Source organism: Myotis daubentonii, chromosome 19, assembly GCF_963259705.1.
Source record: "Myotis daubentonii chromosome 19, mMyoDau2.1, whole genome shotgun sequence".
Taxonomy (NCBI): Eukaryota; Metazoa; Chordata; class Mammalia; order Chiroptera; family Vespertilionidae; genus Myotis; species Myotis daubentonii.
Window position 1 is genome coordinate 4,247,717 of NC_081858.1, and position 13,244 is coordinate 4,260,960.

Genomic DNA, 13,244 nt, shown 5'->3' on the forward strand with positions numbered 1-13,244 from the left:
TCCAGTCAAGGGCATGTACCTGGGTTGCAGGCATATCCTCAGTAGGAGATGTGCAGGAGGCAGCCGATCGATGATTCTCTCTCATTGATGTTTCTAACTCTCTATCTCTCTCCCTTCCTCTCTGTAAAAAAATCAATAAAATGTATTTAAAAAAAAAAATTTAGCCCGTTATATTTGGTCAAACATTTAACTCACCCTAATGCCTTGGCAGGGCCAGACCAAATGATCGCATGGCCTTATATGGCCCCCACAGGTCGAACAATTCCCATCCCTGCTCTAGGGGTTGGGTCACGTGACCTGGGCGGCCGGGTGAGTGGCTTATCTAGGTCAAACAGGAGAACTCCAGGCACTTCTGGTATCGCATCTTTACTCTACCTGTGCTGAAAGTAGGGCCTGGATACAGGCGCAAGGAGTGTTAAACACCTAAGCGCAGATGTGTTAGAAGTCCTGAAAGTATTTCACTGTTATCTGGCACGGGGTCTGCTTTGGGCTGCATCTCTGAAAGCTCAGGAGACCTTAAAGAGTATTTCTGCTGGACCATCTGAACACTGGAGAGACTGCAGGGTTTTAATTAGGTTTGAATAAGGTCACTTCAATTAGCGCTTGCTGTAGTGCCCCTGCGCTATGCAAGCAGGGAGACAGAGCGGAGTGGAGCCAGCGAGCCCGCAGCCCTGCCCTGGAAAGGGAAGGCAGGTCACGCACTAGGAGGGGCCGGTGCGGTGAGGGTCACCAGCTGGGATTTGCTCCAGGCTTTCTTAGGAGTGTTCCTTTCGAGGGTCCCCTGGACATGTCGGCTGCTTTGGGGCGAGTTGCAGGGTACAGGCTCCTATTGTTCAGTTGAAGGTCGCTATTTTATTTCATCACTAATCTCCTCTTTGTTCCTTCTCGCCCATCCACATTACTGCCCCAGATAGGCAGTCATCCAGGGGAGGGAGACAGAAGCAGTCAGCCGGAGAGGTGGGGCTGGAAGCCCGCCTGGGCCCAGCCTGGAGGACGCGAGGAGAACCTTTCCCTTCCCAGGAATTACTGTAGGCTGGAGTTGACTTTGCAAACCCAGTCCCGCCTCACCCCTCACTCCTCACGGAGGCTGCCTGGCCGGGGTCTTCCGGAGCCCTGCAGGGTGAGGAGCTGTTTAAACCCCACCCCAGGCCTGGGCGGCCACCTTAAAGGACCCCTGGCCTCAGGTGACTGGGAGGGGGCGCTGCTTGGCCTCCATAAGTTGCTGCCTCACCACACACCTCGGACGCGGGAAGGTGATCTCTGGTGGGGAGGGGAGCTGCCGGGAGAGCGTGAACAGCTCCGCCGCTGCGGCGCTGGCCCCGCCTTGCTGGGAAAGGGTGCGGGTTCTGCTTAAGGTGGTCTGTGCTGCTCGCCTGCCTCTGACCCCCCCAGACACACACCACCAGCCTTCCTGGTTGGCGCAGCCTTGGGTTCCCCGGGTTTGCTGAGGGCCTGGGCCGAGGCCCCCTCCTGCCCCACTCCTGCCCTCGGCGATGCCCCTGGAAGTGCCCGTCTTCAGAGAGTGCTGCCCCTCCCCTTCCTCCCAGGCCCCGCATTGCCCGCCCACCCTCTCCCGGCTGTGGGTCCGTCCTGGGACAAAGCTGTGCTGTGTCTTTAAGTGGGCGGAAGTGGCTGGCAGTGCCGCTGGGGCGCTGCATTGATTAGGGGATTACATGGAGCTGCGGGAGCCGCAGGGGGAAGAGAGGTGCAGCTTCGCCGGGGCCGCTGCTGGCGCCCAGGGCTCGCCGCAGGCGCTCCCCGCAGGGTGAGGTGAGGGCGCCTGGGGGGCCGGCCAGCCGCCTGTGGACAGCAACTCCCGGGCGGATCGCCGCCCTGCCAGCCTCCCCATCCTCCTCCGAGGCGGGCAGTGGGGGCGGCAGCTCGGGCGGACGGGCGGACGGGCGGCCGCAGCCCCGGCTGGACGTAAGCAGCTGCCCTTGGCCGCGGAGCCGGTCCGGGAGGCGGAGGAAGGGAAGCGGCGGCAGATCTCTGGCTGCCGTGTGCTCTCTCGTCCTCCTTTCTGCGCTCAGGCACGTTACCTGGATGCCGTTCTCCTGGCACTTCCTCATCTTCTCAGACGTGCCCTGGGACCCCCGGCCCTGCACCCGGGATGCGGAGGCCGGGGCCGGCGGGCTGGTGTGACTGTGCCGATGAAAGGGTTCAAGCTCTCCTGGTGAGTGCGGGAGGCCCCGCCCCTGCAGCCCGGTCCCGCTCAGCGTCCGACACCTTCCCGGGCGCCCCCTCACTGGTCTCGGTCGAGATGGGGCACACACTCCACAAAGGTGGTTCCCCTGCGGCTCAGCCCCGTAGGCCAGCCCCTTCCCGGGTTCCCAGGAGGTCGGGCTGTGGAGAGGACCAGCCCGCAGCTTAAAGGAGCCTCTAACTTTGAGGGGCACGGCCGGTGCCCCTGAGGGAACAGGGGGAAGATCTCTGGCTTTCAGTCCTGTGTCCGCGCCGGCTGGAGGCGCAGAGCCCTCTCCCTCACCCGAGGGCCTTCTCACCCTGCGCCCTGGCACCTCACCGGTGGGCAGTGGGCAGTCTCGGGCCATCAGGGCTTCTCTAGCTTGCCTGGTGTCCAGAGGAGAGCGAGCACCCACTCCCCATGGCCACTGCCCTGCGGCTGGGCAGGCACCTCTCCTGGCTGAGCGCTGGGGTGTGAGCCCCCTGGGCTTGCGGGTGGGGAGCTCTGCTCTAGCCTCCTGACGGACCGTGGAGCCCTCTCTCCTCCAAGGGGGAGGAGGAGGAAGAGCTTGGAGAGCTCCCTGCAGGGGTGCTCCCTGCCTTCCTTGAAGCCCAAGCAGTCCAAGGGTGGGGGGTGGTCACCTCTCTGAATGGGGGCTTGGTTTTCACAGCCGGGCAGGTACTGAGCCCTGTAACGCAGGGAGTCCCAGCCTGGCTCTCGCTGCAGCTGGCTTTGCAGAACCGCTCCTCTAGGTCGAACCCCGAGAGAATAGGTTGAGCCCCCCCCCCGCCTCCCTCCCCCTCCCTCCCTAGGCCGGAGTGCCCTTGGTGGGTCCCCCAAAGGTACTTTGCAGCAGGAACGGAGGGGCCTAGCTCCTGCAGGCTGGGCTCTTGCTCTTAGACACGGGGAGGCCCTGCCCTGGCCCGGCTCAGTGGGTTGACCATCGTCCCGTACACCCAAAGGTTGCAGGTCCGGTCCCCAGTTGGGGCACAGATGGGAGATATGTTTCTCCCTTCCTCTCTCTCTCTAGAATCAATAAAAGCACATCTTCAGGTGAGGATTAAAAAATATTTAAAAAACACACAGAGAACAGTTGTGAGGTCCTGGGTCGTGGTGGCATCGGTGCAGTTTCTTAGGATTCGGTCTCTCTTCTGCGTGCAGCTGCGCTGACCGGCCTGTTCCAGTGTGAGGAGGGGGCGGAGCACTTCGTGCCATCCCCGCACTCGCTTTCTTGGGCAGCTTCCCTGCTCCGGGGCCGGAGGCCCTTCTCGGAGCCTGTGGGCCCTGGGTTCTGGGCCAGTGAGTGTGTGAGCCGCCCTGTGCACCTCAGCAGAGCAGAGCAGAGCCTGTGGCTTGGCTGGGCCTCCCAGGAGGGCCCAGGTGCTGCTGGGAGAGAGGCTGGGCCCGCAGGAAGGCAGGCAGTGTCCCTCCACCTCCTGCTCAGGCACAGCCCGGCCACGACTGGGTGCTTGAGGGCTGCCCTGGGCACAGCCTGGCCGGGACTGGGTGCTCGAGGGCTGCGCTCAGGGTGAGACGTCGCTTTGACACAGAGGCGTGTGCTCAGCCCAGCTGGCGCCTCAGTTATGCAGGCATTTGCTTTAAAAATCTGTCTTGAGTATCTTGGGCATTTCAGCAGGAAAGCAGTGTTAAGCTGGGAGCCTCACCCGTTCAGCCAAAGAAAATGTTACCGGACAGGAGAATGCTGTCGTTTCTGTCCCCTGGACACTGGTCCTGAGGTCTGACTGGTGTGGTGTTTGGGCTCGGACTCCTGTGTCCGGGCATCCCTGCTGTCCCACACGGGAGGTGGGAGGAACGAGGTGACCCATATACTGGCCACTTGGTTCTGGACAACAGCACTGTCCGCGTGGGGGAGAGGATGGAGCTCAGTAACATTCTCATATCCGATTGTTTCTAGAAACATTCAGGAATGCCTGCTGTATGTCAGGGATATGGAAAATGACAATGCTGATACTGAAACGTCAGTGCCAGCTATCAGATGGTCATGCCGACAACAGTTGTGACGGCAGCTGACATGCACGGCGGGCTTCCTGTGCGCGCCTGTACCTGTGGGTCACGTGGTGCCTGTGGCATTAGGATTAAGATCCCCGTTTACGGAGCGAGGAAACCGAGAGAGAGGTCAGGGGACCGCGCGAGGGCAGCAGGCAGGACCTGGGCTTTGGATCTGCAGGCACTTCCCCGTGAGTGCCCGTCTTGGTGGCTCTTCTGCAGGCACTGGCCTCGCTGTGCTGCGTAGCGACCCTACAGGTTGGCCTTCTGCTCTGCTGTCTCCTTGCCTTCTACTCACTTGGTTAGTTAATCAGACTTTTAGAAGTGTGTGGAAGTGCACTGTCTCATTGCATCCTTACTGTAACCCTGTGAAACGGGGTTTCTTCACCCGGGAGCTACAGAATCTGGGGTGGAGAGCGGGTTTAGAATAAAGTCCTGCACCTAATTAGTGAGACAGTCGGGGTGCAGACTCTTGTGACTCGGCCATTATTACGGTTTTGTGGGCAGCACCGCAAGTGAGGTGTGTCTGTTAGACACGTCTTCCCAGGGAGCAGGGCCAAGGTCTGTGCCCTCATTATTCGTCCACGCCTTCACTCTGTAGATGCTGACCGTTATGCTGACCACAGCCCTGTGCCGGGGCATTGCGGGGGCTAAAGACGGAGAGGACATTGCCTCTGACTCCCAGGGTCTCATGGATTGAATGACCCCCTCTCCTCACACTCACACGCACCCTGTAAACCAGTCAGGGGCGGATGCACGCAGGACCAAGCACTCGAGGAATTCGGAGGAGGCGAGAACTCATTCCAGCCGGGCCGCAGAGAAGCTGCGGGGAGTACCTGCTCCGAGGGGGTTTGCAGGCTGGACGCATCCTGTGGAGTTAGGGCATGACCGTAGGGCAGCGGCTCCCAACCTTCTGGCCCTTTAAATACAGCTCCTCATGTTGTGACCCAACATAAAATTATTTTCGTTGCTGCTTCATCACTGTCATGTTGCTACTGTTATGAATCGTCATGTAAATATCTGATATGCAGGATGGTCTTAGGCGACCCCTGTGAAAGGGTCGTTCGACCGCCAAAGGGGTCGCGACCCACAGGTTGAGAACCGCTGCTGTAGGGGATGCTTTGGATGAAGTTGAGCAAGATGTGTGCCTGTGATTGACAAGCAGCTGGATCGGGAGGTAGAAACCCTCCCCCAATCCAGTCTCCCTGGTTATGGCGGGGGGCGGGGCGTGGGGACCTCCAGGCTCTCTGGAGGTGGTGAGCGAGGTGCAGTGGCACATGCAGACAGGGAGGGCGGGGCCCAGCAGGGCTGTGGGACAGGGAGGGCGGGCCCAGCAGGGCTGTGGGACAGGGAGGACCAGGCCCAGCAGGGCTGTGGGACAGGGAGGGCGGGCCCAGCAGGGCTGTGGGACAGGGAGGACCGGGCTCAGCAGGGCTGTGGGACAGGGAGGGTGGGGTCAGCAGGGCTGTGGGACAGGGAGGACCGGGCTCAGCAGGGCTGTGGGACAGGGAGGGCGGGCCCAGCAGGGCTGTGGGACAGGGAGGACCGGGCCCAGCAGGGCTGTGGGACAGGGAGGGCGGGCCCAGCAGGGCTGTGGATCAGGGAGGACTGGGCTCAGCAGGGCTGTGGGACAGGGAGGGCGGGGTCAGCAGGGCTGTGGATCAGGGAGGACTGGGCTCAGCAGGGAGGGCGGGCCCAGCAGGGCTGTGGGACAGGGAGGACCGGGCCCAGCAGGGCTGTGGATCAGGGAGGACCGGGCCCAGCAGGGCTGTGGGACAGGGAGGGCGGGCCCAGCAGGGCTGTGGGACAGGGAGGACCGGGCTCAGCAGGGCTGTGGGACAGGGAGGGTGGGGTCAGCAGGGCTGTGGGACAGGGAGGACCGGGCTCAGCAGGGCTGTGGGACAGGGAGGGCGGGGTCAGCAGGGCTGTGGGACAGGGAGGGTCAGTCCCAGCAGGGCTGTCGGACAGGGAGGACCGGGCCAGCACGGCTGTGGGACACGTGAAGTTTGGAAGCCAAGTAGCTGTTTCAGGTACAAGTCTCCTCCTGAGCTGCTGCCAGGGCGTGGCTGTGCGTGTGTGCTGTGGCGCTGTTCCTAGTTCAGGACCCCAAACACCCAGGAGGTCTCCGGGTTTGTGGGGCGGCTCTCCAACACACTGCTTTGGCCCCCAGAGGACTTGGCAGACAGCAGTGACCTGAGTATGGATTCTGGGTCCTCGTCCGTCCTCACACCTGCTGGGGTGTGTGCAGTGTCTGCAGAGCCTAGCGGCTGGTCAGGCCTTCGGGAAAACCTGTGCCGGAAGAGTGATTCTGTGAAAACATAGAGTGTCGTCTCACACAGCAGGGCAGGTCCGCAGGCCAGAGGAAGGCGGAGGGTCTCTGTGTGGGGGGAGGGGGGGAGCAAGCGGCTGCGTGACACTGTGGATTGGCATGTGCGTGCTCGTGAGAAAGCCGGCCGACCGCACCCTTGCACTCCTCTGTGTTCCTTAGAGGTGAGCGGTCAGCCATGCGTCGGTTCATGGTGAAGGTCAGTTGTCCGATGTTCTCTTTTTCTTCCAGTCCGGCCCGGAATGGAGCGCGGTTCTTCAGCTCGGGCTCAGATCCACGAAATGAGGGGGGCTTAGGTTGCAGCAGGCACAACCAAATCAGACTTTTAAAAGCCTGGAATTCCTGCCCCACAGGGTCAAGGTCAGATTTATCTTCCGAGGTTGGTTCTGTAGCAGTTTGTCTAGAGGAGGAGGAAGCCGGCGTGGCCTCTGCCACCTCTTTGAGGACCAGGCTTCCCGGCTGTCCCCACGTTGCCGGGAAGCGAGCTGCAGTGCAGGTGGGTTGCACTGGGGCTCCAGATTCTGGGGAGCCACCCGAGTCCGAGTCACGTGACCGCAGCTCACCTGCTGTGCGGCCGTAGGTGACTTCTGTCTGCCTTGGGGGGACTGATTCATCTCTCTCCCAGCTTCGTTTTTTTAAAAATATATATTTTTATTCATTTTAGAGAGGAAGGGATAAGGAGAGCGAGAGATAGAAGCATCAATGATGAGAGAGAATCATCGACCAGCTGCCTCCTACATGCTTCCTACTGGGGATGGAGCCCACAACATGGGAGTCGCCCTGACCGGGAATGGAACCCTGACCTCCTGGTGCATAGGTTGACGCTCAACCAGTCAGCGACGCCGGCTGGGCTCCCAGCTTCCTTTTTGGTACGGGCGTAGAAAAAGGTCACAGCCTTGATGGAGGAGTCACTTGTGTGGTGGACTGGGGGTGCACTGTCTTAGCCAGCAGAAGACACTAAAGTAACCCTTTATTTGAAAATGTTGAGTATTCATTACAAATGTCCCCCAGCAGGCACCCCCTCTTGCTAGCAGGTGAGATCTACATCATTGTTTAGTGGGGTGAGAATCTGAGAATCGGGAGTTTTCTACCCTCGGGAACGGGAGACACTGAGTGCTGGTCCCTAAGTGTTTAATTCCTTGAGTGACGTAGGCATCTCTGGCAGATGGATCTGGCCAAGGAGTCCTTAAAAGGACACTTCCCCCGCCCCACCCCACCCCCACCCCCCGGCTTCTGCTTTGGGAAGAGGACTGCACCTGGCTGGAATACGCAGCAGTAAGCATCACTCGCCTTGGGGTGTGTGTGTGTGTCATCATCATCCTTTCTTTAAGAAGAAAGGTGATCTCTGTTGGCATGTAAGCTTCTGGATGCAGAGATCGCGTCCAGCAAGTCAGACCCAGGCTCTTAGCTGCGGCTGGAAACCCCTCCTGGTCACTGTAAGCATTTCCCAGCTGCAGAGGTGGTGTCGGCTTCTCGTGATGGAACTCGGAGAAGAGCATCTTCTGATCTCTCGTAACTTGTCCAGAAAGCTGGGCCTGTGTCCCTGGGTGAGCTGTGCAGGTGAGAAGCCAGCTGCTGTGGGTGAATTCATGTGCGCTGAGCTCAGGCTGCGCTGCGCTTTCTGTTGGCGGAAAGGTGTTGAATTAGCCTGGATGGGCCCGGTTACGCCGCGATAACAAGTACCGCCGTATCCACCACACATGCAGTCGCTTAGCGCACTGTACGTTACTCCTAGAGAGTTCTTCTCCGAGTCCCTCCGAGGCTGGGGAGACTCCCGGACTCACCCTCGTGGGGGCTCAGTCCCGCGGAGCGTGGAGGGCGGAGGGCGGAGAGCGTGCTCTCAAATGCCTCTCCTTCCTTGGGAGCAGACACAGGCCATGGCCATTGCGGCACGTTGGCCAGGAGTGCGGCCGAGGCCGGCACCAGCCATGCTGCTGGGCACCGGCCTGCCCACCGCAGCAGCCTCTGTGGGGGTGCAGCAGGCTGGCGCCCCTCCCTGAGACCCACTGTGCTTGCTTCCTGCCTGTGGGGCAGAGGCCTGGGCGGGAGGCACCCGGAGGACCTGCGGACCCTAAGCAGGGTCAGCACACCTCAGCTGCGGCCATCAGCTCACGCCTGCCTTTGTAAAGCTTGCGAGCTAAGTGTTTTCTCATACGCTGGAGTGGCTGGAACAGATCTAGAGGAGACTGGTATTTAATGCCATGTGAGAACTGTATGAAATTCAGGTTTAAGTCTCCATAAGGCCATACTGGCACGCAGTCAAGTTCATCTGTTTGCCTTCGCCTGGGAGGGCTCTCAGCCACGGCGCCCGAGCTGGCAGAGCCGTGGCCCATGAAGCTGAAATGCTCACTGTCTGGCCCTTTACACGTCGTTTGCCGCCTCCCAAGTGCAACAAAGTCATGTTTTCACCACGGCGTCCCACCTGCACCTGGCTCCCGTCGCCGTCGCCGTCGCAGTCACAGCGATGACGATGACGATGACGAGGATGTTGCTAATGGTCGCTGATGCTCACCTAGTAACTCGCCACAGGAAACATGTAAATGTTCTGACATTAACCCCGCAGCCTTGGGGCTGTGCACTGTTGTTACGCGATTTTCTGAATCAGGAAACAAGCTCCGAGGAGTTACGTGATCGTCCGGGTCACACTGAGAGCTCTGGCGCTGCCCCCAGGCTCTCACCACGGGGGCAGCAATGCCGGAGCCAGGGCCTCGTACATGAGAAGAGGGAACGCGAACCCCGAGGAAAGTTAGGGAACTACTCGAAGGTGATGCATGAAGACGTTTAATGGCATGAATGTTAACTACCAAAGCTGTGCAGAAACGGGGGGAGAGGTGATGTGCGGGGGTCGGGGGGGCTGATGGAGGACATGGGGTGTGGGACATGGGTGTGGGACATGGGTGTGGGATATGGGTGTGGGATATGGGGTGTGGGACATGGGGTGTGGTACATGGGTGTGGGTTGATCCTCGAAGGAGGGAGTTCCCTGAGGTTTTAAGACTTGAGTGGGTCTCCCAGGCAGGGAAGAAGCAAGAACTGGGCCATAGGACCCAGAGTGAGGGCAGGTGGAGGGGAGAAAGCAGCACCGAGCAGCACAGGGGAGGGGGGCAGGGGCAGGACTGGGCTCACCTGTGGACGCCTGGAGCGTGAGGCAGAGCCCGGGAAGACCCCGGCTCAGGTGCAGAGCGTGGATGCCGTTCCCACCACCCTGGGCACGATGCTCGGGGCCGAGCAGGGGGTGAGTGTGTAGTTTGGGGCATTCGTGCAGAATAGCATTAGCCACTATAGCAATGCCCCTCGAGTGTCTCATACAAACCCTGCAGGAAAGGTGCATTTATCCCATTTTACAGGCAAGGAAACTGAGTCAGAGAGGTTTCAGTAGCACCAGGATGGCACGGGTGGCAGACGGGGGCGAAGCTGAAGATGTCGAGCTCTTACCCTCTGTGCTCCAGGCCTTGAGTTAGTGAAGAGGGTTTTATTTGGTAGAAATCTGGAGCTTTAAACATAACCGTTCGGAAGAGGCCCGAGGAGGCGGGGAGATCGCTCTGGCCGGCGCTGCTCTCTGTGAGTTGGTCTCACAACAGGATAATCGTCCCCCCCTCAGGCCCTGGCGAGCCCCAACCCGTCACCACTCAGCTGGGGCCTGTGTCTTCAGGCCTGGGTCAGGGTTTATTTAAGTAAGTTTTATTAATCTGTGAAATGTGTTATATATCCAAGTGAACGTATCTGTACAGCTTACAGAAGCGCACTTGAGTCCGGCCAGTGTGGCTCAGTGGTTGAGCAGCAGCCCACGCATCAAGGTCGCTAGTTCGATTCCCGGTCAGGGCACAGGCCTGGGTTGTGGGCTCCCTCCCCAGTAGGGGGCATGCAGGAGGCAGCCTGTCGATGTTTCCATCTCTCTCTCTCCCTTCTCCCTTCCCCTCTCTCTAAATCAATCCATACTTTTCTTTTAAGAATTCCTTCCTTAAACAAAAAAGTCCAGTTGACCCTTGAACAACAGGCCCACTCCTACGTGGATCTTTCCCAATAAAGACTGTGAATGTGTTTTCTCTTCCTGAGGATTTTCTTAGCATTGCCTTTCTCTAGCTCGCTTGGCTGTGTGAATACCGTGTGTAACACATGTAACACGGAGTATGTGTCAGTGGGCTGTCCGTGGCATCTGGGAGGCTACTAATAGTTACGTTTTGTGGGAGCCAGCAGTTCCACGTGGACTTTTTACGGAGTCGGGGTCTGTGCCCCTAACCTCTGTGTGTTCAAGGTCGGTACCGTTAAACCGCGTCTGTCACTGTCCAGTTCAGCGATAGACCATTATCCAGACCTCCGAACGCTGTGTAGTCGTTTTGCTTGTTTCATAAGATTTAGGGAAATATGCAGAGGCCAAGAGGACAGGTCCCCAAAATGCGAACCGCGAGAGCTGCGCCCCGACCGGTCCTGAGTCCGGCTGAGCTCTGTCCCCGGGGTGGGTTATGCTGCATAGCGGTGCCTCTTGGCTCTAGCGCTGCGGAACTGGCTGCTCCATCCTGTCGTGCTGCTCCCTGGAGGCGCGAGGGGCCCCAAGTGGACCTGCTGCCGCCTGTTGGGGTGGCCCCAGGCGGGCTGCCTCCTGTCCCCAGGCCTCGATGTTCTCACCCATGAAATGGAGCTAATGACACTCCCTGTGCTGATCACACAGCCGTTACTCAGGCGCACGTGGCTGCAGAGCGCGCTGATCATGATCTTCGCTGGAGTGGCCAGGAAGACACCCTCAGGCCTCCGTCAGCTAGTTTACTCGCCTTTCAAAGCCGTGGTTTCATCTTGGTCTCTTTCTGTCCCACGTGGGCACGGTCACTGTGACCTAGCCGGAGGCTGGACCGTGTCCACCACTCACGCGGACCAGCGCCCTCATCTGGGAGACGACAGGTGGGGTCAGGGGTCAGATCCTCTCTCCTGTGGATCCTTGCTGACTTCAGGCTCCGGATCGCGGACGTACAGACGCTGACATTCGTCCAGGTCCCGCTGGTCCGTCCCTCCCCTGCAGTGCGTGTGCTCATGTGTTTATTTGCTGAGCATTCCTTGAGCACCCACGGGGCGAGGTGGTTGGAACACAGGCATGAGCGAGAACTGCTGCTGGCCCGGGAGGGGCCGGCAGAGGAGGGAGCCGCGGGGCTGTCCCAGGAAGGGCCTCCCAGTGCGTTTGCAGGACAGTCCTGCACGCAGAGTCCTCTCCCAGTGAAGCTGTTTTTGGACCCTGTGTCCTGAGATGGGAGCCTCCCTGTGTCATGATGGCTTCCCCGCAGCGACCTCAACTTTTTACCCCAACCTATGGCCGGAGAGTCTGTCCCGTGGAACTATGACCTGACGGGCGAACCCCCTTTGTTCCAGGGGCTTAACTTGACAAAGCGCAGGATGTGGATTTGGAAGCCGTGCCATGGGCTTTGCAAGGGGAGCTGCTCTGCCAACTGCATGCTGTTTGGCTTGGCCATGTTTTGGCCTAAAATGTACCTTTTAAATATTTTTTTTATTCTGCAGCTCCTGACTCTGGTATGTCCCAATGATTTCATGTAACCCTCTGACTTCATGAGCCAACCATTCCTAGTTCTTGCCTTCTTTGATAGAAACAAGCAAAATACGTTGCAACTGTTGTGAGTCCCATCGGTAATAGGAGCTACCGCTGCCTTTCAGCGCGTGGGCGTCTGCGGGAGCCGTTGCACGCACAGCTGCAGGACAGCGCTCTGCAGCTCTGCGCGCGGGGTTTGTAGTAAACACGCAGGTCTGGACGCCGAGAGGACCGGGGGGCAGCTGTAGGACTGGCTTTCTCGCTGCTGCCATCTTCTTTTTTCTGGCAAAATTCTCCTAAGTATAGCTCTGTGCCAGCGATTTTCAACCTTCATCTCACGGCACCAGACTAATGACTAAAGTCCGGCAGCACACCAAAAAATAGCTTTTTTTGCCGATCTGACAAAAAATAGGTTTAATTTTGATTCATTCACACTGAACGGCTGTTGTTGTGTTGGCTGTTGTCACTTTTTTGACAACCTACGGAAAAAGAGGCCAGTGCCCCAACCAAATAGGTTGTTATGTGTTTTAAATACGCCTGCGGCGCACCGGCTGGGTATTCCGCTCCAGGCGTAAGTCAGGGCCCTCCCGCGCAGGTCAGGGCCCGTCCGAGCCGGTCAGGAGCGCTAAATATAGTAACTGTCACCAGCAGTCACAAAAGACCCTCGGCCACCAGGCAGGCGTCCGCTCCTGCTCTGTGCCTCCCTCTGCGCCCTCGCTTCCAGGAGTGGGCTCACGGCGTGGAGAGCAGATGATAATAGTTTTCCATCCTGCTTCTCCCCACGGCCTCCCTTCTAGTCACTCCCACTGGAAGCTTCTGCGCTATTTTTTCGCTTGTTCCTCCTCACCTCCCCCCCCCCCCACACACACACACAGTGGGGCCTGTTTCTGCAGCCTCTCTCCGACTCGCCTCCACCCATGACCACTGCACTGTGCTCATTCACAACCTCAGATGTCTGGCTTGGCCTGTTGCGATAGCCACCTGGCTGCTTCCTTCTTCTTTTTTTAAAAACAGCTTTATTGGTTCATGTAACTCATGTTCCATACAGTTAACTCATTTAAAGTGTAAAACAGCGTCATGGCGTTCGGCATATTCACAGATGTGTGCAGCCATCGCCACAGTCCATTTTAGAATGTCTTCCTCTCCTCAGAAAGCAACTCTGACATTTGAGCTAGCAACCGCCCACCCCCAGCCCAG

General features: G+C 58.9%; 1 protein-coding gene across 14 annotated transcripts in view; it reads left to right on the forward strand.

Annotated features, from left to right (window-relative positions):
- The window catches only part of GRAMD1B (GRAM domain containing 1B), a 245,349-nt gene that overhangs the window by 146,705 nt on the left and 85,400 nt on the right, over nucleotides 1–13,244 (forward strand). The window contains exon 1 of one of the 14 annotated variants that reach the window (XM_059676853.1): nucleotides 1,627–2,173. The exons of the other annotated variants lie outside the window; for them this stretch is intronic. Coding sequence (XP_059532836.1) covers nucleotides 2,151–2,173 — 23 coding nt within the window. The 5' untranslated portion in view covers nucleotides 1,627–2,150. Of the gene's footprint in view, nucleotides 1–1,626; nucleotides 2,174–13,244 lie in introns of those variants that run through there. 14 annotated transcript variants of the gene reach the window in all.